Consider the following 21,161-nt stretch of genomic DNA (forward strand, 5'->3'; position numbering starts at 1 on the left):
AGACTGCTGGTGTTTTTTGTCCAGGAAGTGTATCAGGTGAGGCCAACCGTCTATCAACCAACGACGATGCATACATTATTTTAACTCTCGAATCGAACCTAGTCATTTCGAATTCGCCGTACCGTCCTGCTACCATCCTAAGCCGTGCAGGAAAAACTACCCAAACAAATACAAACCGAGCGAACGAGCGGGAGAGAGCCATAAACGTTCCTGGTCCCTCGTCCGGATGTTCAATTACGAAAGATTCCTCAATTTTCACGAAACGATTCGTAAATCGATTTGGTCATCGGAGGGAAAATGAAACATGTTTTTCTTGGGCGTCGTTTTCCACCCCCGGCACCGGTTCCATCCGGATGGTGCGGCCGGACAGACCGATAGACAGGCCCGAATGGACTCCCATCAACCAAACCACTCAAACATCCGTCTACGACTGCAACGCGACTGTTCCGGGGCAACAGGGCCAGGGACCATTGGTTTGATTTGTATGGGTGGCGATGGCGATGAAGCAATCTAACAGATGTGCCAAACGTGTCAGCTTCCGGCGTAAACTGATTTCTATTCCGTCGACCGGATCTTCCATCAATTGAAACGTTTTTGCTCAGGTATTGCTGGGTGGACGTCGCTCAGCAGGAAAAAAATAGCTTTAAGAGGTTCATGTTTTTCAAAAGCATTTTATAAAGCAGTTCACTGGAACTGGAGATGCATGTATTAGGTTGATTAATGTAAAAAAATGCCAACAAAATGCAAGACTTTTAACTAAATTTCCAGCAAGTTCCATTAAGTTCCAACTGCATCTTTAATATAATTTCAACTCTAATCTTTTCTATTCGAGGGTTTTGAATTCTCAATGCGCTTAAATGTACTACACTATACTAGCACAATACCACCAGCCCAAAAGGACGATCATGTTCGTACCCAAATCAACACGCCCGGGGTCACGTTTTGTCGGCAGTAAAATCACGCATCATCAATGATGGAAAGCACGTAATATTTGTTAATCCGATTGTGTACGCCTGACGTCCGTTGTCCGTCTGGGCGGTGTGCGGCCAAGAATTCGGCATAAATCAAGCCCTTCGATTCTGACGCTTGCCGGAAGCGGTGTAATCACGCGGCCAGCCCAATATCACGTTCGTGCGCTCTGCGCCGTGCTAGAACAGAGGGTGCTGAAGCGTAGCGTAGCAAGAAAAACAGACTAACATTACAAAACTAACTTGACCGATATATTCATGTTGCTGTCAAATTTTGGCACCTTGCAGTACGTGCTCAACTTAAGCTTGCATTCATTAAACGCAACACTTATCCTGGCATGCACCATACTCAAATTTTACATCGATTATACTGTTGTCCGAACACTGATTGGAGTCACGTTAGACAGGCATTAACACAGCTTTGAGCAAACCATAAATGGGACCACCGTCCATCAGTTCAGGGATGCACCTTTCAACTGTACAGCGTAACCATTGGCCACTAATTTGCGGTGCATCATGATATATACTAGAAAACGAGCGCATACCAAAAAAAAAAAAATCGTGCCATTTTCCCGAAATGCCAACACGCACAGATTCATTTTCTCCCCATATCCTAAACCGCACGCAACCGGTAACCGCCTACATCGGCATCATTCATCGATGCGAAACACACAAACACACACGTCACACGCAAGCACCACTGACACAACATCCCTGTGGACAGTTCGACAGGGACTGGAAAAAAGAAGGGAAAATGGAACGAAAAAAAAAATCACTTTCATCTCGCCGTTCGCAGGTTACTCATGGGCTCATGAACAAAGGACATAGGGCAAACAAATCTGTGCAAATAAAGTGAATGACACCGAATGGGCCATTTAAAAAAAAATGTTTGATTGATATAATTTTCATTTCGGACGCACGTTACGCCACACTACGGTTGGAAGTGGACGCACGAAAGCCATACCATGTTGGATCACCGCTTGCCGACAGGCAATAACGCAAAAGATCAATCTTGCTGTCGATAGTTTGTTCATTTCCTTTTTGCCATATTACAGCACACGTGTTCGAACGAAACCGAATGCAGATGAACCGAAAACGACAACTATAACGGCTTTATTTGAATCAAAAAGGGTTCATTCATATTCGATTTATTTTTTTTAACAGCGTAGATGTTCAAGCAACGAGGATTGTACCCCCGTAATGGAAACTGACTGTCCAACGTGGTTTAAGTAAGGCCTCGTAAGCCATTAGATGAACAGTATTAATATATGTCCAGAATGTCCCGCGATAGAGCTCTATTAGTTTATCACTCTCCAGGTCATGATGGCAACCCTGCTTCTGTTTTCTTCGGTGTTAACTGCTGTAATTGTTAAACTATTCCGTCTGTCTTTGTCTCATTCCAAAACCTTTCCTAAACGTTGCAAACTTACATGGCCGGTTCTAATTTTTAAGAAGGGTAATCCATTCGATACATCAAATTATCGCAGAATTGCTCTGCTTGTTGCTCTGTCCAAGTCATTTGAAACCTTGCTTCACTGCTTTTTGTAATTCCTCAGTAACACGGACTCTTCCCCTACCACTCCACGTCCGCCAACCTTATTTGTTATACCTCTTCCATTCGTTCTAAACTAGATTTCTTCCCATTCCCAATTTCAAACCATTGCAATTTTGGCTGATTTGAGATCCACTTTTATTAGTGTTCCACATTTTCTGTTGCTTCAAAAAACTCTCTGATTTAGGTCTCGCTAATTTTTTTTTATCATTTTACCTTGTTCTTTTGTTAATGGCCCCACCTATCCTGGTGAATTTAGCAGCATCTTTTCACATTATTTTCCTTCCCGAGCAGGTGAACTCAAGTCAAGTCTTAAAGAACCAAAGTCTCTATGAAATAAACAAAAAATATCCGACTGTTATAACATAAACATTTATCTCCCTATATCTTCCTCAACGGACTTGCGTGAATGTTATATCCGTATCTTGTGTCCAGAGAATGTAATGTCATATTCCCTTCACTAGCTCCCAAATGTCTAGCGTATCTTTAATTAAGAACCTCAGAGCCTGGCTTGACTTTCGTTTCATGTTGAGTTGTTGGAACTGCTCGCATAATGCTTGGTACAATAAAAAAAATTCACGAGGAGATTTTTACAACCCCTTGTGCATCCAGATGGTTAGGTTAAGACTGGAATACTGGTCATTCGTTTGATCTGCCACAGCAAGGATTCACATCGATCGTGTTAAGCCATTGACACCAGGTTCGCTTTTCGTAAACACGTCGGTGATCATTTTTCTGGTCTGTCTGATGCATCCAGGTGCACGATCGCTCAATCGTCTTTTATTGCTGCCTTTCTCTTGGACTTTTAATTAATCAGAATTCTAAGTCAAGTCAATAACCAGTCCTTGCAGCGGTAGCACAGTTTGAAATTGATTTGATTCCGGATTTTGTCGTGAACTTTAAAAAATCGAACCTAGAGCTAGAGCATTCTCCTGGACGACAAACCCATTTAACAAGTACACCTACAACAATTGTCTACAATAAAACACGACATAAGGACTACAATGTTTCCATGCAACAAATCCATTAAACAATTTCCCAACACACTTTCATTCAACTGACTACAACTTCATCTCAAGCCAAGATTTCTTACACGCACATGTTTGCCCATTTGATTGGCAACGATGGTGATAAGTTTCTAACTAAACTACGCTTCATTTCCATCCCAAATCATGCTCGTGATTTACATCGAACGCATTAGTACCGTGGCCCCGTTATTGAGTCGCGTTAGAAGTAGTGCACTTTCGCTTATGCCGACGAATCTCATATGGGTCAGACATCCTCACTGGCGTTTGATGAGCTGGAGTACGTTTGCTTGACCACTATCAGCGTTTAGCTGCTGGCCAAACTTTCTATTGGTTTCAGACACCGTCCAATCACACACACTTTTTTGCTAACGGAGCTCAACACTGTGTCGCAAGAACTGGAGCATGCAAACCAGCCTGTTGCGACCAAACCAACCTAGAAGAAGAACGTAGCTACTTTACACCGATTAGCGCCTCTCACCTTCAAAATCGGGGTCATCTCGCATCCGATGCTACCCGTGAAGTATCCTGCGCGATATGGCCCACATTCAACGAGCCAGAAAATATTTGTCACGTTTCCATCGACCACCGGCCGGTGGGCACGGCGAGCGGGATGTTCAGGGTAAGCGCACGAATAATTCGAACCTCGACCAGCACCAGAAGCGATTACTGTGTTTACACCGGTCGCTTCATGTTCATTTCATCTGAAGATGACTGCGCGATAAGACGTTCCTTGTTACGGTGAAAGTAATGAGTGAATAGAACTGGGTTGGAGCTATAAAAGACACCCGGCCAACATTATAGTGGTGGGATACCTAGAGCTCTAGGGAGGGCTAGATCTAAAGTGCTGTGTTTTTAAAAAGAATAGTGAAAATTGCAAACAGCTGGCTCGCTGTTTCGGCAGACAGGACATTTAATGCCGCACACCATGGGTTACATTAGACGCTCGGTGGTTTTAGTGTTGTTTGTACAGCTGTTCGGTCGTAGTGAACCGAAAACGATCGTTTACAATTCATACTCAAGCAATCCCACCGAATCGGAAACCCAACTACATAATGCCACACAGCAGTACAAAATCGCTAGTGAAACGCAACAGCAGCAGCAGCAGCAGCAGCAGGAAGCAAGTGGATCGTAAGATAACCTTCAACAAATTCTACCCTCCCCTGTAGATTGATTCTGATACTTATTTGAATACACGTCTTCTTTGTTTCTTGTACGTGCACCGTTTCCTCGTACCTTGAAAGATCTGGCAGAGCGTTTTCCAGTAGTGGCAGTGGGGCCAGCTTTCCATTCTCCATTCATCCCGATTTCCTGTCGAAACCCGTGCAGGTTCCCCGTCCGAACGCTGGCTACAAAACGCCCAAGTACATTGTCTATCCGAGCTACTCGAAAACTAGTCCCAACAGCGCCATTCCATACTACAACGCTCCTGTCGGTAAGATAAACAGTATGGGAATTTTCTGACGCTGTACAACCTCTATCGGATAGTTTACGGTTGTGGGAAATCGAATGCCAATATAGACAACTTTTTACTGTTTTTGTTTTCCAAACCATTTTGCAGCAATGGACCGATTTGCTCCTGGAGAGGCATACGGCGGTACCATCTACAAGCTGAAGAAGCAAAAACAAACCGTCCAATCGGGTAACGTTGATAACCATAGCACATAGCACCTTTCGCCTTTTGAATTATCTTACTGACGGTTTCTTTTTGCCCACAGTACCCTTTGGATCGATTCCGGCAGCGTCATTCAACAGCCCGGTCAGTGTCCCTTCGCCAAGTGTCCTTCGACCCGCTGCTTCCGATAATAGTCCGGTCAGTGTAAAGGCACCTTCGGGTCCGCCATTTACTGATTCAGCACCGCCGCCATCGTCGCCCGGAACGCAAGATAAGCCAATGTTTATGCCCACGCCCGTTCCTTCATCCGGTGAGCTTTGGTCATCATCTAACACCACCGAAAAGCCGAATTCAAATTCGAGCTCATCATCTAACGGTCCACCCGTCCCAACGTCGCCTGGAATGCAAGCCAAACCAATCTTTATGCCCACACCTGTCCCTGGTTCTGACGATATTGATTCCAGTGAAACGCCGAATTCGAATTCGCTGCCAGACTCGTCCGAAATCATCCTATTCCCACCCAATTCCCACACTGGATATTTACCCCCCGCAAACAAGGCACAAGACATGAAACGTCCCACAACGAACGCACCCGACGGAAGCTCCTCCAGTACGGTTGTTTACAAACCTTCGAGTGATCTGTTCCAATTTCCACCAAACACCAATGCTAGTTACCTGCCGCCTCCTTTAGAGCGGTCTAAAAATCCCGTGACTAGCTATTTGCCACCACCCTCGGGTGATATCACCGGGTACGTTATGAATAGTCACTCGGAACAGACGGATTATAAAGGTTCGCCAGAACTGTTTAAATTTCCACCCAATGTAAATTCCGACTATCTGCCGCCGGACGGTACAGATTCGTCAGAACACACCGGTACGAGCTACGGGGCGCCTCCTTCAGGCGATCCTAGTTCACCTTCCAATTTGAAACCGGCCAATAGCAATGAATGGATTCAGCATCCGACAACTTCACTAGAACCGAACGAACTTCACCGATTTCCTCCAAACACGATGGCTAACTATATGCCATCGGGTGGGAACATTCAACCAGTGCATTCAGCCACAAGCTATATTCCACCACCGTCAGGTGATCCACACGAGCCAGCCAATATGAAACCCTCACAGATGGGTGTCATGCGCCCACAAGATCATTCTTCTCCTACTGGAGATACTTTCCGCTTTCCACCCAACGTACTTTCCGACTATCTTCCTCCTCCGGTGGAAAAGGATCCACCGAAAGCAACCGATACTAGTTACCTTCCACCTCCATCTGGCGATCCGTACTCCCCTGCCAACTTGCGCCCTTCCAAGCCACCATCGTTCCCTCAGTCATACATCCCACCAGCAGATTTGTTTAAATTTCCACCGAATGTGCAATCGCAGTACTTGCCTCCCCCGAACAATCCCCCAAGACAGAACAATGCTGTGACCAGCTATCTTCCTCCTGCTTCCGGCATTCCAGGTGACGATGCCATCGGAACCATATCAGTTGGTCCGGGCAAGCCACAGTATTTGCCCCCGAGCTATTCTGGTGAGTTTCATGCAGACAGGTGAACGATCCTCAAGACATCAATTAATGTGCTTTCTTGCTCCTGTCACCCTAGATAATGGACCGCCAATGCCAACTGCACCAGTGCCGATGCCAATGATGCCCAACAAAATGCCTCCCATGTCAATGGCGATGATGCAAGCGATGGGTCCTCCTTCCTCGATGGATGGCCCTCCGACAGGACCTTCCGGAATGGATGCAGCTTATTACCATCACCATCACGATCACGATCATGATCACGATCACCATTCGCATGAACATCATCATGATTTTCCCTACTTCACCGGGTTCGACCACGATCATTATCCGGATATTATTTTCGACCACGACCACCACCATCACGATGAGCCAACTACGACACCTCCTCCTCCACCACCGCCGCCAGCACCGGAAACACCTAGGTTGAAAAATTACAGCTACTACTACCTCAGTCGCACGCTCTGGTATGTGCCACTGTACTTCACGCTGTACTTTACCTTCTACGTAGCAATTCTGATTATACGATCCATCGCTCGACATAAGGTACCAACATGAAGCCTTGGCACAATACTTTAAGCTACTGTTGTGCAATTCCAAATGCCCTTTTTCTCATACTTGCAGGTAAACCTACCGAATCAATGGGTCGGCAATACACGATCGTTCGGTAGTATACGCGATCTAAGTGACAAGGAAACACAGCAAAAGGCAACCATGATGGCAACGTTCGCAATGAAACAGATAGAGGATTTTAGAGAAAAATATCTTTAAATTATTTAAAGTAACAGCCGGGAAGCGAAGCTATTGGGCGCTAGACATACTCACCGTAACGCATCAAGGAGGGAATGTTTATTGATCAATGGACAATGTGTAATTCTCAAAGATTGAAAATTAAAGTATTAATTGTAATCTAATGGTAAAATGAGTTTCTTCTCCTTGTGTACAACACAAAAATGGATTTATTTTACATGGAATACAAAGTTCTCCTTGGCTCAACGACCTACTAAGGTCACGCTCGCCATCGAGTGGCTTACTAGACTTGCCGATACCACGTAGTTGGATGGTCAGTACTCACTACGTGGGAACGGTCCGGATGAGAATTGAACTCCGGGCATGTCGTGTGAAGATCGCCGAGATTTTACGCCGTCTACTCAGTTCTTTGACAGGCTTTTACTAACGGGCTCTTTTGTGAGAGAGCCTTTAATCAATCATGTAGCCATGTTATTAGCGCATGCCGGAATTTGAATTGAATAGTAGATAATTCCTGAATTGACTAATAGTAGATAATTCCTGGATTGTAAGTGAACCGAACCCCTGCAGGAAGGTAAAAAACACAGTCCAAAAGATTTTATTTTAGGAGGCCGTTCCTATTCAACCGACCGTTTTTTTTTTTTTTCGTAGAAACGGCCTGGCCGTATTGTCTTATGAATACCACGTAGTGAAGTAAGTCAGTCCTCACTACGGGGGATGGTCCGGATAGAATTTGAACACCGGTCCTGCCGTTTCAAGACCGGCGCCGCTGCCACCTTCACCACCGGGCCGCCCCGCCTGGCCGTATTGCTAGTCTAAAATTTTTTTAAAAATTGTGTCATTTTTATTATTTATATCCATCTTAACCTCCCAACACAAATGTTCAGTCATCAAATTATACAATTAATTTCTTCTTACTGGCCTACTCAAGTACCAGCACCAAAAAACTTGGTCAAGGGTCCAGTCCTTCATCCACAGCTGCATCGGATCTCCGACAGATTTGACTCCACTCGATCTACGATCTACGTCTCGTGCCGTTTGGGTCACTGACGAGCACCTTCCAAGTGGGGCATGAGTCTGGTATCCTCATCACGTGCCTCAGCCATCGCATCCTTCCAGATTTGACTACCGTCAGGATATCTGGACCGCCTAACGGTTCAGCTAGCTCGTGGTTCATTCTCCTTCGGCAAACCTTCTGCTCGCACGCACCACCAAAGATAATCCTTAGCACCAGCCATTCGAAAATGACGAGTGCATTGGCGTCCTCTGTCACCATAGTGCAGGACAGATGTGGTTGAAGTGTTCTAGATCGCAGTAATTTGTGGAGCCTGTAATATGATTTCGCTGCTCAAGTTGTTGTCCGAAGTTACGATCGTACCAAGGTAGAAGAACTCCTCTTCTCTATCACGGTCAGATCCCCCGACAAACAGGTACGTTGTCTTTGTCGCATTGGTCTTCAATCCAATTATTCCAATTATCTTCTATTAAACCTTGTAATTATTCTACTGTCATCGGAACTGACCGTAATGTATACATCTTTCGATAAAGAGCTTTCCGTTTTAGTCGGCGCTTTCATTACAAATGAAACATTTAAAAATTTTACTGATACATTGTCACTATTGATATTATCCTACTAGAAGAAAACATCATCCTACCAGCAACTAATTTCGGTTTTCTTCCTCAAAATCAATAATCTGGCTGTAACGGACAAACGAATGTGCATGTTTGCAATCTCAATGGTTTTCACATCACTTAGACTTCCTGAAAGGTAAAAGAGGGCGGGAAACATGTACATGATTAAGCATTTATCCACACAAAAGCGTTGCAACAGGCATACTTGCGCAGCAGATGTTCCAGCTTCGGAATATTGGCAGCAGGTTTCTGACCGCCAGCAGCTTCCAGCGCAGCCAATTCTCGTGGATGGAATTTCTTTTTGTGGCTCCGACAGTTTGACCCATTGGCAAAGGTTTTATCACAAAATGGACACTGGTACGGTCGCAGCCCCGTGTGCAGTATCAGGTGCGCCTTGAGCGCTTTGGACCGTTTGTACTCATTACCACACTCCTGGCATTTGAATTTCTTCTGATCCGAGTGTACGACCATGTGCATGTTGAGGGTACGTTTGGTGTTCAGCTTTAGGCCACAGTGCGGACAAACGTACAGCGTGTCGTTATGCGTATCTTCGTGAATCTGACGAAAACACACAAACATTCAACTTGCAGTATTCCTTACACGTAAAGCCTAATGAAATGTGTTCTTACCTTGAGACGTGCCGCATTTTTAAACTGTTTCGAACAGTAGGCACACTGGTACGGTCGGTCATCCGTGTGTACGATGTAGTGCTCCTTTAGCGCTCCCTTAGAACTGAAAGGTTTACCGCATTCCTCGCAAATGAACGGATTCACACCTTCGTGCACTTGTTGCATGTGAGCTTTCAGATTTGCCGATTTATTAAACCTAAAATACAAAAAGCGATGCAAAATAGTTGATTATAAATGCTATTCGATAGAGCTGTAACACTACTTACAATTTGTTACATATGGTACAAGTAAGGCGATGCCTTTCATCTTCCGATAAATGGATCACTTCATGCCTCTTGAGGTAACTGCTTGAGTTGTACTTTTTCTTACAGACTTTACATTGAAAGACTTGCTGCTGAGAGCTCCTGCTGGAGGATAGACGTGTGTTATGGTGTTTGCTGGGTACACTTTCATTGTTGGGAGAATTTTCTGCAGCATCATCATTATGTTGCTTCCGGCTTTCTCTAGCTATCTCCGGTTCATTTAGATCGTAATGGTCGGAATTAGAATCTTTTTCATACTCATCTTCAACATTTTCATCTTTTAATTCCATTTCATTGCTATAGCCATCCATTTCAACTTCCAGCATTTCCCACTGTTCCGTATCGGTGCCATTGTTCTCAAACTCTGTATGAGAGGAGGTAACACCCAGCGATTCCACTTGATAGAAAACTTCCTCATTGATATCTTCAACCTTCTCAATCTCTACAAAATGATACAATTGATTAATCTTCGAAACATACTCTGCTATCAACCACTTACCTTCTAGGTGTTGTGTTGCCTGCACAGGATTAGCGCTTAAAAAGTCTTTCGTTTCCGTAATGAGCTCGTCACATAAATGATTAGCTGCGACTTCTAAATCCACATCCTCCAGGAAGGTACGTCGGGTTTGTTTTAAATCTAGCTTTTGATATCCCATCCGGGAACATTTCGACAGGTACGCAAACAAACGATTCGTTTGAGTGCATCTTTCTTTGAAGTGTTCCAGTTTCTTTACGAAACTGAGACATTCTTCGCATATGTTCGGCGGCACATCTTTTATTTCCACGATCTACAAAACACATAAATCATTGCTCGTGAGCGTGAGAACCGCAAACAGCAAACATCAAGCACTTACCGACACATCCAGCATGTCTGTGATGATCGCATTTATATCTTGGACCGATTCTAGCTTTAGTACAGCTTGTTCCTCCGCACACAGACGGCACCAAGTTTTCCAACTCGATAACATTGTTTGATTGCTTGATTATTGTTCTATTCGGAACAGTTTACGTTCTTGTCTATCATGCGCTGCTAGAATCTTGTATGGAATAGTCTTTCACTTTTTACTTTACCGACACACATTTGTACAATCGAACAGGAGGAGGAGTAGCTTAATGCTTTATCGTTTCATTTAAAACGAGCATACAACAATTGCTAGTGGTTGTATTCTGAGAAACGTTCATACCCGATCGAACGAGACGAAAATTCGTAGTGTTTTGTTGATTGTTTACACTCTACCATACGCTGTTATGACAAGCAGCAAGGAAGCTGTCACTTTACGTACGCCATCTTGGAATGCTAAATGTTGGTTGGTCTCGTCTATAAACAGTTTAAATTATCGAAACTTATTTTTGAGGCGTGATTTCTGAAGAAATTCATTAAAAAAGAAGGGCACCAACGTATGAGCGACTGAACGTTGCTCAATTGTTAATTAAAGTATAGGCTCCTGAAAACCAAGTAAATTAAACAAAACAATGAACTGCGGTAATGGTCGTCTGTGGTAATAAACATAAACGCCTTGAGGTATGCAATTTGCGATACAGGTTCACAATACATTGGAGTTTTTCGGTTTGAACAAAATGTTGCATTGCCTTTTTATATAAAATTTGAACTTTCAAAAAACTAATAAAAGATCAAAATTCAAAAACAAACAGTGGAACGCATGTTTGTTTCATGCCATCATATTTTTTTTTAATTAGCATAAAATTGTTATGCTAATTTAAAACAACATTACTTGAAGTTGTAATCCATTTGTATTACACATTTGAGAGGCGAATTTAGTCTCAGAGACGCAAAGCCTCTACAAATAAACGAAAACATGGGTACTTCACAGTGGTGAGTTTAACAGTAATCGGAGTAGGTGGCCGATGGGGTTCCCGCACTAGTACTGGTACCTCCCTCGGTCAACAGATTGAATGTGATAGAGGCCCCAACTTCCATTCCAATACGGGCCTCCGAGGGGGGCCTCAAAGTATCACCTTTATGCCACGTGATAATCACATATCTTCTCTCCTCAAAAGTTAAGACAGAGAACTACGAGTTAAGACAGAGTTTTGATTTATTTTTGTCATAAAACGGTACGACCTTCTAACTATACCGATACTGGGTAGAATCTTATCAAATAACGACACTGTTTCATCGAGTGGAGTCGAGACGATGCAATAGAATTAAACCATCCGCTTCGCGCGTAAATGCACAATAAATACCTTATCAGCTTGCCTATTTAGCAGTAAAACGATTCTAATACTATTCGTGAAATGCAGTCTAAATTTTCGTAATACTACTTTGTTCGACGTATGGTAAGCCTAACCTTTAAAAGAAAAGGGCACCGTTCGCAAAGAATCGGTGTAGTCGGGTTTTAAAAATTAGGCTTAAACAATCAATCGTTTACCTATCAGAGCGGCTATCACCACTCCTTACAGCAGTTCTTCGTTCGTCTTTTTTTTTCTTCTATTTCTAAACACTAAACACTACTAGCGAGCGTAACTAAGTCATATAAGTGGAAGCAAAACAAAAAGAAAACAAAATAGTGATACTAAATATTGCAACTCGGGTTCCATGCGTATCTTTGATTAAGCTTTCGTTTGGTGACGTCTTGTTACGCTACGTAACAATAGGTTTACAACAATTCTACATGTGTGCAGGAGAAGCATTAAGATTGTGCTTTGTCTGTGCTGAAGGGTGTCACAATGTTACTGCACAATCGCACGGCCAGAATATCCTTTCGCGTTGAGTTCGTCGATGCTCTTTTTGCCGCTGCCCTGCATACGTGACGCTAGCCCACAGGTCTGTGAAGTTTGGAACGGAAGGAAATAGCGTACGATTAGCTAAATTTGATGAATCCATCAGGCACGTCTTCTACTTACTATAACGGTGGAAAGGGCCAACAGTGCGGCTAGTAGTCCCGATATGACGACAAAGTTTTTACACTGCTCCGGATTCTGTTGGTAGCGCATCGCATCGTCATACTCGCCCGGCATAATGACCGTATACTCGATGTTTTCCTTAAACTTTGTATACTCCGTACGGTTGCGCGACTGCTCATCGCGCCGTCTTCTGCCAAGTCCTGCACAATCAAATCAAAATGCATGCTTAAATAAATTTCCACTCTAATGTTGAATCAACCATACCCGCATACTTACGCTTGGAAGGTTCATACATATCCAGACAGAAGTCGGGCTGACAGTCCATCGCGTCCATGCACGCCTTAATTTGCGAATGAATCCACAGCGTGCTCCGCTCCTTCATCGAGCTCAGCAAAAATGCTTCAAAATCGAGAAACACTTCGTTCGGCTTATCCCGATACCGTGCCGGTTGGTGTGGAATGATCGACGCAAAGTCACGGTTCCGACACCCGTCGCGTACCAGCGAAACCGATCCTTGTGCATGCGGATCGTCTGGGTCGGGCGATACCGTTACCTCCATCAGCTTCACGTACTTCCAAACGCTCTGCGAGCTAATGCGGGCCCGCAGCTGTAGCTTCGTACCGATCGGTACCGCCTGATCGACCGGAACTTCGTTGTTTGTTACGGCCGGCAGCGAGGACGACGAATGGTTCTTCAATCCTGCCAGATTGCCGCTAATCCGCGCGATCGGCGGCGCTTCCTTGTACAGTGCCACCTCGTACTCTAGCCGCCCGGGAGTCTCTTCGACCACGCCGGAAACGCGTGCACCGTGAGGACTAAGAGAAGATGTTTGACAGTAAGCCGCAGGCAGACATCAACCGAATCCAATCAACCTGTCAGATACTTACAAACTTCCCGCGAAACCGGCAGCCTTATTCTGGATAACGGTAGGTTCCGGCGGTTTACACATGATGATCAGCTCCTGATCGGATTGCATTACCACCGAGGGAAATTGCGGAAACCAGATGCGGACATGCACGAACCCCTGGGTGAGAAATGGTAAAACCGTACGCCGAAAGCAATTTCTTCATTAGCCATTGCATCACACCCCTGTTTCGTGACCCTATTACTAAATACCACCGAGTGCGGGGGGTATCGTAGTTCGTTTTCAGGCGCCTAACCCATATCGATCTTCGTGCACGCTCATGATCGCTTCCCGTTCCAGATTAATGGAACACGTTCGAATCTTGAGCGGTTTGTTGTTAATTGTTCAAGCGCTTTTTTCCTGGCTATCTCCCCCAACACATACCTTAGTCTTGCGAAGCTAAGAAGTGTCCGTTTCTTGTATGTTTGGAGGGAAAATTTAGCCACTCTTCAAAAACACCCCGAAAATAAAAAATAAACCCCTCGCCGAAAGGGCACCAAGATCGTTAAAAAACTTACATTTCTTTTCAGCACGCCGCACCGTGAGAAATCGGTAATCTTCAAATCGTACGCCAGCTCGCTCACATCTTTACGATCCTGCTTGATGGAGCAGGCAAAATCAGTTTCCGGATTCACACCCCGATCGTCCGCGAACAGTGGTGCACCTTTGAAGCCGATCGGTTTCTTCAGCTTTGCCGTTATGATGTCGCCCAGGTTCGAGCCTTGCGAGGCAAACGAACACTGTATGTCCGTCACTGGAAAGTTTGCATGGTGGAAGAGGAACAGAAGAAGAAAAAACGCACTTCAAATTGGGTGTAAAAACATCTACTCGATCGCGTGAAACAATGGTAGTGTGCATTGAACTTTTATTCGCGGTGCGGTGATGTACTTACCATCATAATCCTGTGCCCGAACCAATGGTAGCAACTGAACGGAGGGAAGAAAAAGGGAAAGAATGTTGAAACAAATTGAGTGAATAGAATTTTTTGATAAAGTTATAATCAAAACGAACAAACACCCCCTACCTCGAAAGGCACCGAGCTATAGAGAGGGCGTGCTAGTCACGTCCAGATGGTGTAAAATGGCCTAATTATGCAATTATAGCGCGCTCGCTGATGCGAGATGCGAGAATTACGAATTGGCGCAGCATATGCATGATTTGCGCCCGCTTTTTAAACACTGCCGGCACTCATTGCGATTGCACAAAGATCATATATCGAGCATGCAAGCCACTGACCTGACATGTACTTTTGGCAAACACTTCCCCTACCTGAAGTCGAACAGTAACCCATCTCCGCCCGAAAGATACAGCCTATTAAGGCAGTGATAGGACGGAAGACGTACGGAATCGAAATAAAAACAAACCGCAAAAATCGCGTAAATGCTTTTAACGGCAGCTTTGGCCACTGGTTGGTGTGGTTCCGCCCAACCAACAGCACTGCAATTGCCCGAATAGATCGAGCTCGGAACCGGGGCTTACCATGTGCTCAAAATTCACCTACACCGATCCCAAAGATGAGCAGAACACACCTGAAAAACCGGAACAGCCGGGTGGTGTGTTGGCTGGAAGATATGCTGCCTGTCCGACACGTACATAATTGCCATAATAGGTGTGCTCGATGGTGGGGCTATTGTTTGGTTTAGATTACCGCTCGTACGAGTATCTCGAAACGGTGATCAGGTGTTTTGAGGTGAGAATCTAAACTCCATCAGATCGGATGAGGCTTAGCGAATGATTTGAGCTAGATTTGGGGCTAGTGTGGATATGTGTTGTTGCTGGAGGTCGTTCGCATTTGTGTTATTGTGTCGAATTCTAGTTTCTGTTGCTTTTAAAATCGAAAACATAAAAAAAATCTATTAGAAAAACACATCAGGATGTTCCTTACAATTGACGGGATCGCATTTTCTTCGAAACCGTGCAACGTGCAGATCACCAAAATTACTAATTTGGGGATAGTATTGTAGAAATGCTGCTAAACATGGATCATAAACGTAGCATGAATCTCTATGCTGTGGCTCGTAAACCTCTTCAAAGAGATCTCTACCTATTCTTGTCCATAAAAAAAATGAACATAGATCATCCTCGTGTAGCGGAAATTAATGGAAAATAATCATTCGTTTTTCTTGGGTATCCCACAAATGTGATTTCGGTATTAAGGAGGACCTTTAATATCATGTTCCAAGTCTGGCCTCATCGGCAAATCGTACAAGTCAAGGTTCGAGACTGCCTTTCCAGTGCTTTTGATTGTTCCGGTGGTTCCGGCTGTCAAAGTAATATCCTAGGCCATCTGTTGATCCTTTTGTTTGTCAAAGATTATACGTCAAAATTACCTTCTAATCGTTTTTTACTACATGCCGATGACCTCAAAATCTATATCTCGTCTGGTAATTATCGCCTCCTACAACAGTTTATTGATTCCTTTTCCGCTAGATGATTCTCAAACTGACTAGAACTATGTACACTGAAATGCTCTGTAATCGCTGTCTCTTCTCGTAAGATCGAATGGAATTGTCATCAGTTTATCTAAGGTCGAAGAGTTTACCGTTTTTCCTGGACTAGTCAGAAGAAGATTTAACCGCGAAGCAGAATTCAACTAGCGACGATTTCCCTAATTATTCCGAAAGAGCGTAGATGCACTACTAGAGTGCAGGATTCTCCCAAAACTGTAAGAGATCCTCCCAAAGACTAACAATCATTAATAAGTCTTGAGGCCATGTTATCCGAACGTCTTCCAAAATCTGGAATCCCTCTTCATCTTACACTATGGATCGGTTTGAGAGGGTGCAGCGAAAATTAACTTGGGTAGCTCCCAATTCCGACATCGTAATCACCTTACTGCTTTCCCTACCACTACATCCGGCTAGTGCAATTTACTTTTAAGCACACATATTGTTAAGCCCAAGAAATAGGCATTATTTTCAAAAATAATATAATAATGATGTTCCGACAATACGGCGCAGAGCCCTCATACTCAAACGAAAATAAATAAAAATAATGTTTGGAGCCTCCTAGTATATTGAACTTTCCAGACTTATGGATAGAAATAGAAAGTGCCCACAAATCAACCAGAAGACAATCACAATTAAGATTAATCGTCTCACATTAAACGCAACATGCGTCGAAAAAAGTGACACATTTTAGTTCCCTTTTTTCCTTTTCAGAACTCGCTTCACGTGGACACTAATGAGATCAACAGGCAATAGTATAAACTATCCGCTTACAGGTGCACAAATCATTCAATCGGATTGCGCGTTGCCCTACAAACCCAATAAATGTGTTGAAGCTTATGTTGCAATCAATGCTTTTTCAACAGCCATCACAATCTGTGCTTTTTTTTTCTTCTTAAGCGCGTCTGTTACCTATTAAGCACCTTGTTAACAGTTTCCATCAAATATGTCGAGGATCGTGAGTAAGTTTTTCCAACTGCCGGGTTCTCTCCTATGGTAAAGCTTTCCCAATTCAAACCTGTTTCAATGCATTTCGTTACGATTAGCGTTGTTTTTGCTTGCCTCTGTTTCAATATTTCGTTGTTTGAGCAAGATTTAGCACTCTCGCTGTCCGGACACGTGTAAGGGAGGGAGTGTGTGAAAGCAAAGTGTGCCTACTACCGCCAGACAGTCATTTAACGTTCAGCCGTCCGGTTTTGCGGCTCAAGTGGTACTGTTCGATTACGGCGAACCGATGAATGGACGGAATGGAAGGATGGTACAATTATCCAATAAGGTAACTTCCAAGATGCTTCCAACAGTCCGCGATCGCATGCTGATCGTAGCGGGAAAATGTGAAGGGAAAATGACTGACAACAAACCACGCAGGATGGGCCGTAAAAACAAACGAACGTAGAATTCCGTGCAGGGCTGATCAGCGGGAGCTGGAGGTTATGGGCTGGTTTCGTGGAATTGATGATTCCAAACGGAATGGGCATTCGGGAAAGGGCCCCTATAAAACTGCACCTGTTGCGAGATTTAACGGATATTTATCCGGCCTTAGGCCGCTTAGAGGGAATCACAAGCAACGAGGGAATCGTCTTGCGCAACTTTCTCGCTGTTCTAGAATTAATTGTGTTACTGTGTTAACAGCTTTTTTATATATTTCAATTGTATCGCAAAGGGCAAATGCACAGCAAATGTTAAAAATAAAAATAAACATTTTTTTTTGTAAATTACCTTCCCCACAATCTCATTTCAATGAAAAGCTTCCCCATAGAGCTCACAAGATGATCTTATTTTAATTTAAAATCTCAAGCATACAGATACGCACCAAGTTCTGCATTATCAATAACATCCTACCCTACTAAAAATGACTAAACATCAGCTGTCGTCAGGTCGACAGGTAAAACTCACATTTAATGTTATTCCGACACAATGAGGACTGCAGAAAGTCAAGTGCATGAGAACACGCCGCACGTCAGGTAACCTTGTCAAAGCGTTTGTGAGAAAGTTTAGCACCAACTCGTTAGCGCAACGGTGGATCTGGGCTGGAAACAACCCTAAAGTTGAGCCGTCTGCAACTGCACCCCGCCAACAGACAGAAATCTGGAACATTTGGATCGGGAAATTGCCGCATTATGATAGCACATTTGCATAGAAGCAACTAGATCGTACGCTACTTATGCTGTCACAGTGTGTTTGCATGCTAGGACAGCCTAATATCGCCGATGATGGGGAGATTGCAAAAACGTAGAATGCATTGCCGGCCATAGAGAAAACAGCGGCGAGCAGACAGACAGAACTTGAACATCAAGATTGGCGCGAAAATGGTGTCGACGGGCTGCACGATCGTGCAGTGTGACACCGTGTTCAAAACAAACGTCCGTGTCCGTCCACAACGGTCCATCACAAGATTGACCATGAATAAAGACCATGATCGGCATTGTGTGCTAATGCTCCGGTTGCAGTTCCTTCATCTTCACACGTCGGTAAATCGGACAAATTTTTGGTAAATTCACCCCTTGGCGTTCTTCGTACTGAGGCTGAACTTTGGCCCTGTCAACTGTGTGGCTTAATCATGACACAATTATGTCATAAAACAAAACACACTATCTGAGCCACAGTTGTCTTCGCTGTCGCAAACGAGTGGTACAACCTCGTTCCTCCACTGTTTCACCACACCCATACCGTGCTCCTCCCCATACGGTATACCTCATTTGAGCCATGAAATGGACGAAACCGGGATGGCAGCCGAGTGCACACCGCATGAACTGCGCATAACTAAACGAGCGCGCGTATGTGTGACTGAGCGTGAAAATACGAATTTATGAAATTGAATCCCAGCATAAGAAAGGATGGTTCCCTCTTCCCATCACCCATTTGCACAGCTGACCGCGTTTTGCCATGCCCAATGGATTTGACTTTATGCTCGTCGTCTTTTTTTTTTTTTTATGCTTCTTCCCCGTAGTCGAAGGTTCCCTGTGACACTGTGGCACAGCTGTCCGCACGGCTCGATGGCGTTCCAGTTGCGAGCAGCCCCGAACTGGGTTGTGGGGGCACGATGCAGCAGTCAGTGCATTCTTCCGCACTCGGAAAAATTGGTGCATGAATTTTGATAGCTTTTCAAAGCACATTTTCATTTCACTCTCGGGAAGGGGGGGGGGGAACACGGAGAGGGGCTTGGCAGAAAGAAAAGCCATTTCAAATCAATGGCAAAGATTGGCGGGCTTAAGAACGAACGGGGCTCACTGGCGGGATTAACTGTACTACCGGCGGGTTGGTTGGCGTGATTGGCGCTTGCGATTCAGTGGATTTATTGCTTTAAATAATTTCACGCACCAGTAGCTGCAGTTGCATCTGGAAGCGGAAAGTCAGCTGAAGACAGAAGCTCGACCATTCTAAAGATAGTTCGTTGCTTGCCAATCAGTCTAGTTCTTGAGAAGCAACAATTATGTTAAATCCTTATTGTTTATAGTCAACATAAATAATTAATTTATTTGCAATATAAATAGCAAATTTTTATCATGCTTGCTCCTTGCTTCTTAAACGGTTCAGTCCCATCAACCATTCACTGATTATTGTTTTCGTCACAGCCAATCGCTGTGCCACACATGCACCACAACGGTACCTTAAACCGCTAAACGACAGACCCACAGTAGGGTTTCATCAATTTCTGCGATTCGATTCGTAAACTCGCGCTCGATTCATGCTCTTCGTGATGCGCTTCCCTGGGCTACATAACAGCATCAACCGTTCGGTTGACAGTTTAACTTTAAACGCAATAATAATACCCTTCCCGAATGCGTGCACGGTTCCCGAGAATTCACTCCCCCTTTTTTCCGTTAGGCTAAATTAGTACCGTGCGAGCGATGTGTAAGCGCAAGACTTCGTCGAAACATTCCCAAAGGGCATACAACACATCTTACTACCATCTGCTTTTGCTTTCTTTCTGCACGTTCTCTGTTCTTTTTGCTTCGTTTGCGTAATATTGGAGCAAAAAAAAACGGCTCGCGATCTCTAGATCTTGAATCGAATAAAAACATTCGTGCAAAAGTACCAGTTAATTTAAAAACCTAGTCCAAAGGCTGCATGCAAATGCACGAGTTTCATCGCTCTATTTGCATTGGTGTAGTTTTTGTGCCTTCCCGTTTGCACTTCGTTAACAAGAAGCTTTACATGCGCATCAACAGTTTTTAAGCCCTGCGGTATGTGTTTGATACTGCGTTTCCTCGCGAGTAATGACAGTGATTATTGGAAACTGGAAGCTGGAAAACTGCCGGCAGCTAGCCTTTACCCCAGATGTTCAGCGGCGCAAGCATTACGGGAATGGCAGATAATCCAACCGGCTTGAGAAAAAGCTCAAATGGGAGAATTTAAAGTGGTCTACTCTTAGTCTCATTCTAGCAATGCTATAGGAATGTTTTATTTATTTATTTCATTATTTTGCAAAATAGAATAAAGTGTTGCAGACCTTGAAGCGCCAGTAGCGTGAGAGATGTTAACCAACTATTCATCCCACCGACGATACTGTTACCATTGCCACAATTGGCCACACTTTGTTCGCTTCGTTAGGTAAATAAAAGATTTCAACGATAGCGGTACCAACGAACCTCCTTCCCATCAGCACAGTACATGAATGTGTTCGGGAATGAACAAATTTCTTCCAAGAAACTCTTAATCCTGCCTATTAAAAGCTATTTAAATTTGTACAATGTTTACAATAATCCGCCGTTTCTTCGATGTACAACCACTTCAACAACTTTTCCGATAAAACCCAACCACTTACCACCGTAAAGAGTACCGCCACCAGATGACCGCTGCTGCACTCGACAAGGCTTGACCTCAACAGTTTCATCTTTGCTTTCGTTGTCAGCATTGGCTGTTCCGTTCGATTGCAGCAGGAAACGTTGGATCGTTTGTATGTGTGCCTTATCGCACACGCTTCGTCATTCAAATCTTTCGAAA

At 44.1% G+C, this 21,161-nt stretch overlaps 4 protein-coding genes across 4 annotated transcripts in view; 1 reads left to right on the forward strand and 3 right to left on the reverse strand.

Moving 5' to 3' along the window:
- The window catches only part of LOC126560407 (methionine aminopeptidase 1D, mitochondrial), a 312,884-nt gene that overhangs the window by 277,032 nt on the left and 14,691 nt on the right, over nucleotides 1-21,161 (reverse strand). The gene's annotated exons all lie outside the window — the stretch shown is intronic.
- On the forward strand, nucleotides 4,446-7,456 carry LOC126564153 (uncharacterized). The gene is made up of 7 exons (XM_050221104.1): nucleotides 4,446-4,676; nucleotides 4,790-4,980; nucleotides 5,107-5,187; nucleotides 5,264-5,558; nucleotides 5,637-6,691; nucleotides 6,765-7,231; nucleotides 7,310-7,456. The coding sequence occupies exons 1-7, from the start codon at nucleotides 4,462-4,464 to the stop codon at nucleotides 7,454-7,456; spliced, it is 2,451 nt and encodes an 816-aa protein (XP_050077061.1). The 5' UTR covers nucleotides 4,446-4,461.
- On the reverse strand, nucleotides 9,188-10,966 carry LOC126560406 (zinc finger protein 675-like). The gene is made up of 6 exons (XM_050216365.1): nucleotides 10,853-10,966; nucleotides 10,498-10,786; nucleotides 9,963-10,440; nucleotides 9,697-9,892; nucleotides 9,251-9,625; nucleotides 9,188-9,196 (listed from the first exon to the last, which is right to left on the reverse strand). The coding sequence occupies exons 1-6, from the start codon at nucleotides 10,964-10,966 to the stop codon at nucleotides 9,188-9,190; spliced, it is 1,461 nt and encodes a 486-aa protein (XP_050072322.1).
- On the reverse strand, nucleotides 12,690-21,072 carry LOC126564756 (uncharacterized). Its single transcript, XM_050221856.1, has 7 exons — nucleotides 20,983-21,072; nucleotides 14,660-14,693; nucleotides 14,286-14,521; nucleotides 13,751-13,887; nucleotides 13,140-13,678; nucleotides 12,864-13,063; nucleotides 12,690-12,785 (listed from the first exon to the last, which is right to left on the reverse strand). The coding sequence occupies exons 1-7, from the start codon at nucleotides 21,070-21,072 to the stop codon at nucleotides 12,690-12,692; spliced, it is 1,332 nt and encodes a 443-aa protein (XP_050077813.1).

The sequence above is a fragment of the Anopheles maculipalpis genome, chromosome 3RL (genome assembly GCF_943734695.1).
Source record: "Anopheles maculipalpis chromosome 3RL, idAnoMacuDA_375_x, whole genome shotgun sequence".
Taxonomy (NCBI): domain Eukaryota; kingdom Metazoa; phylum Arthropoda; class Insecta; order Diptera; family Culicidae; genus Anopheles; species Anopheles maculipalpis.

Excerpts from the sequence above, each read along its gene's own strand:
- LOC126560406 (XM_050216365.1), bottom strand. The coding sequence starts at position 10,966 with ATGTTATCGAGTTGGAAAACTTGGTGCCGTCTGTGTGCGGAGGAACAA. Across the intron at positions 10,787-10,852 it reads CAGACATGCTGGATGTGTCG|ATCGTGGAAATAAAAGATGT; the intron begins GTAAGTGCTTGA and ends TGTGTTTTGTAG. Across the intron at positions 9,893-9,962 it reads TGTACCATATGTAACAAATT|GTTTAATAAATCGGCAAATC; the intron begins GTAAGTAGTGTT and ends TTTGTATTTTAG.
- LOC126564153 (XM_050221104.1), top strand. The coding sequence starts at position 4,462 with ATGCCGCACACCATGGGTTACATTAGACGCTCGGTGGTTTTAGTGTTG. Across the intron at positions 4,677-4,789 it reads CAGCAGGAAGCAAGTGGATC|ATCTGGCAGAGCGTTTTCCA; the intron begins GTAAGATAACCT and ends GTACCTTGAAAG. Across the intron at positions 5,559-5,636 it reads CCACCCGTCCCAACGTCGCC|TTCGAATTCGCTGCCAGACT; the intron begins TGGAATGCAAGC and ends TGAAACGCCGAA.
- LOC126564756 (XM_050221856.1), bottom strand. The coding sequence starts at position 21,072 with ATGCTGACAACGAAAGCAAAGATGAAACTGTTGAGGTCAAGCCTTGTC. Across the intron at positions 14,522-14,659 it reads TCGGGCACAGGATTATGATG|TGACGGACATACAGTGTTCG; the intron begins GTAAGTACATCA and ends CAAACTTTCCAG. Across the intron at positions 13,064-13,139 it reads TATGTATGAACCTTCCAAGC|GACTTGGCAGAAGACGGCGC; the intron begins GTAAGTATGCGG and ends TTGATTGTGCAG.